The 3,653-nt window shown below is 30.1% G+C and overlaps 1 protein-coding gene across 1 annotated transcript in view; it reads right to left on the minus strand.

Annotated features, from left to right (window-relative positions):
- Nucleotides 1-1,689: 1,689 nt before the first annotated feature.
- The window catches only part of LOC106692957 (spectrin beta chain, non-erythrocytic 2-like), an 85,070-nt gene continuing 83,106 nt past the window's right edge, over nucleotides 1,690-3,653 (minus strand). Inside the window, exons 5-6 of the mRNA XM_067048607.1 lie at nucleotides 1,875-1,964; nucleotides 1,690-1,791 (exon numbers count right to left, since the gene is read on the minus strand). Coding sequence (XP_066904708.1) covers nucleotides 1,690-1,791; nucleotides 1,875-1,964 — 192 coding nt within the window. The remainder of the gene's footprint in view (nucleotides 1,792-1,874; nucleotides 1,965-3,653) is intronic.

Here is a 3,653-nt window from a genome sequence, read left to right on the forward strand (position 1 = left end):
AATATTATTATTCCAAAATAATTTTTTTTTTTTATACAGTTTAAAAAAATAGAATAAAAATCATAAATATATAGTTTACTGATGTTTGTATATTTTCAAATATATTTTATAAACCAATATTTTGAGTATCTTTAATTTATTAATTACGTTTAGAAATTTATCTGAAATGTTCAAATTGAACTGTCTACTGAACTGTTATGTTTTAATTAGTACAAAATTATTATTTTTAAGTTCTGAGGTGTACGATTTATAATAAAGATATAAACTGCAAAGATTTGCTATTTTGTATATTCCTATATGTTTATGTATACCAAATTTAGACTGAATAATTTGAAAAACTAAGACCTTATAAACATAGTTTTATCCGCTAATTTTAAATTACGCATTAACAAATAAAAGAGAATATACGCGTTTACTAGACAAGAGAAAGAAAAGAAAAAAAAAATTAGTACCGATACAAATATTTCAAGTATCGGACGGGGAATGTTTATAAAACATTATATCGGAAGTATCTGACTTCCCTGATCCTTTCAGAATTTTGGCAGTCGTTACTTATTAACAATTTTTTATCTGCTAACCTTAATAACAAGTTGCGCAACAATTTAATTTTTATCTACGTTTGCAATTATTTCTTTCTAGTTTATTAACCCGGAACAAAATTATTTTCTGTTTTTTAATCAATAAATGTAACACGTTTTAGCTAAAACTGAAATCAGTACTTATTTCAGAAAATGAATATGAATTTTATTAATAAACCTGTCAACTGTCAACGCTTCACGCAGTAGTGTAGTGATGGTAGAGACACTTAAGTAGTGAAGCGTGAAACGCGTCTCAATATGACGAGATCATTAATGACTTTCAATAAAGAATAGAAGAAATGTACCCCTTTGTTATTGCTTGTTTTTTTTGTTGTTTTTTTTAGTCAGAATTCAAACATTCAAATTATGATATTAATCATTTAGTTGTTTATATTTCTTGATATAAGCCAAAATTATTCGGAAAATGAGGACTAATGGGAGGGCCCAGATATTTTTCCATGGGCTCTAACTTGGTTAAGAGGGTCCCATTAACCAAAGCACAGCCTACATGTATTTACCCCCGTGGTTATAGGAGACCTGTACAATACAACCAGAAATGGTTGATATTTTTGTAACTGGAAATCAGGTAGGCCAATGTAGCCCCGAGTGTAAATGTTAACAGTAATATAAAAAAAAAAAAAATAACAAAAAAGTGAAAAGCGTCTTTTTCTGAACTAATTTTTACAAAAGTGAGACTACAGTTAAAATGTATTATCAAAGGAAAGTTTGGGGCAGAAACGTTTTTGAAATCAGGATTTTTAAATGCTTAAATGACTGATAATAGTATATAATTAATACTCAACGCATTTTTGGCGAGCTTAAAGAAATTCTAAGGATTTATAAGGTCTGAAAAAATAAAACAGGTGAAAATCGTTTTTTGTGACGCCACAGCACATTCCAGCTAAGTACAGGACGTAAATTTGTCAGCAATAATTTTGTACTATAAGGTTCTCCAAATAGGTATAATATAGCTTTTGATATTAGCAATAGACATTCTCCATACTAGATCCTTGACATGGATAATGTTTTTTTTTCTTATCACTATTAGTGTAAATCATTCAAGGTATAAAATAGTTACAACACAGATTATAGGATCAAACTAATACAACATTTAAGTGTTAATATCAATGCATACCTTTTTATAGCGTAAGAAATTCAAAACCAATTCAACATTCTGGAGCATGTGGAAGCGCATCCGACCCTTTTCTCTGGGCTAAAAAAAATAATCATTAATTAACTAACGATGTTGAGTGATTAATAACTTTTAATTTTTATTGTTTAATTTCATAAACTTACCAGCTGTTCACCGGATAGCACTTCCAACAGTGATATGAGATTGTGCCCATCTTGTAAGTCAGTGAACAAATCGTTTACGTGACGATGAGCCTGAAATTAAAATTGATAATTAAAAAAAATGTAACATGTTAATGATAAAATAAAAAATGGGGATAATTTCAATTAATTTTGAAACACAAAAAAAAACTAAGGTGAAGGAGTGCAATCGTGTAAATACATCTAATGATTAAAATTTTCCATTCCATTATTTTATTTTCGATATCTACATTAACTTTAAATTTGTCCAAAATCTCAGGAGCAGGGAGCAGTTTAACGTGGCATTGAAGTAAAGGAAACATTTCTAAAGGAAGACAAACACAAATTTTACCAACTGAAACATGAACAAAGCACAGTGTGCAACTAAAGCAGATGATCTATGATCGTTCAGTGTGTCCCTTAAATATCATGTAGGCGTTTTTCAGGCAAACACATATATATGATGGACCATGCTTTCCATAGCACCTTCATACCAATAAAAGAATATAATGTTTCTTTAGTGGCGTTCTTTCCATGTTGAAGGGTACTACAAAAAGACCGTAATAAAAACTAATGAATACCAGGTATAAAATTAAATTTGAAAATGTATTGAGATTAAAATGTATAATTTCAACATGATCCACATGTAAGAGCTATTTATAACAAACGTGATTTATTTCTAACTAAAATGATAAAATATACCTAACATAATACAAAAGTCTTACAACTAGAATTGATTTGGTTCGATAGTAGGGACGATACGAATGAGATGAACAGCCAACAGGTATGGCCGCCTAACAAAACATATGCGGGAAGATAACAAAGGAAGCGGAAGTAAAGGTCAGGCAAAAGCATCCGCTCAAATAGAACCCCATCCATTGAATCTATCGTTTCTTTTATGGATAATGGTTATACAATTTGAAAAAATATACAAACGCAAACTCTAAGCGAATCATAACTAATGTGAGCATACTTCCCGCTTTCAAAGAGATAGTACTAATTTTAAGTACAGTGTACCGGTGTTCATAGGATATGCTGTGAGGCGCGTGGAAATGTCTCACTTTGAATAATTTAGTAAAACCTCCTTCCTCTAATTCACCATCATTCTCTCTTAACTTTTAGTTGTAAGGTGAATCCATGGATCCATCCGACTCCAGATCCTAATAAACGAACTATAAATCGGTAATTACTATTAGAAACGGCTAACAGATAGTTTTAGTCCTGATTCTCAATAAGTAATGTTTTTAAATCAGTAATTATCCGTTTTTCCTATCTAGATTCCTATGTATTAGGGGAACTTACCTTACCATTATAGTCCGAATTTCGAATATAGAGATTCACATTTCGCGTAAGCTGGTTTCGAAAACACTGCCACAATTACTTAAGTAAAAAAAAAAAGTAGTTCCATCATTAGTTTGAATTCATAATTAATGTAGTGAAGTTACTAATAATTAAAAAAAAAGTGATTAAAAGCTTTTTTTCTACTACTCCCCCCCCCCATCCTACCTCTCCAAGAAACAACAAATATGTCCTTTTAGGGCTGAAACTATCTGGTCATATTCATCGTGACTGAAGAAAAAAAGAATTCGTTTTTAATTAAAATATATGTAATATATGTGTGTGTGTGTGTGTGTATATTCCTATATGTTTATGTATACCAAATTTAGACTGAATAATTTGAAAAACTAAGACCTTATAAACATAGTTTTATCCGCTAATTTTAAATTACGCATTAACAAATAAAAGAGAATATACGCGTTTACT

Source organism: Halyomorpha halys, unplaced genomic scaffold, assembly GCF_000696795.3.
Source record: "Halyomorpha halys isolate HHAL.00 unplaced genomic scaffold, Hhal_1.1 Scaffold80.1, whole genome shotgun sequence".
NCBI lineage: Eukaryota > Metazoa > Arthropoda > Insecta > Hemiptera > Pentatomidae > Halyomorpha > Halyomorpha halys.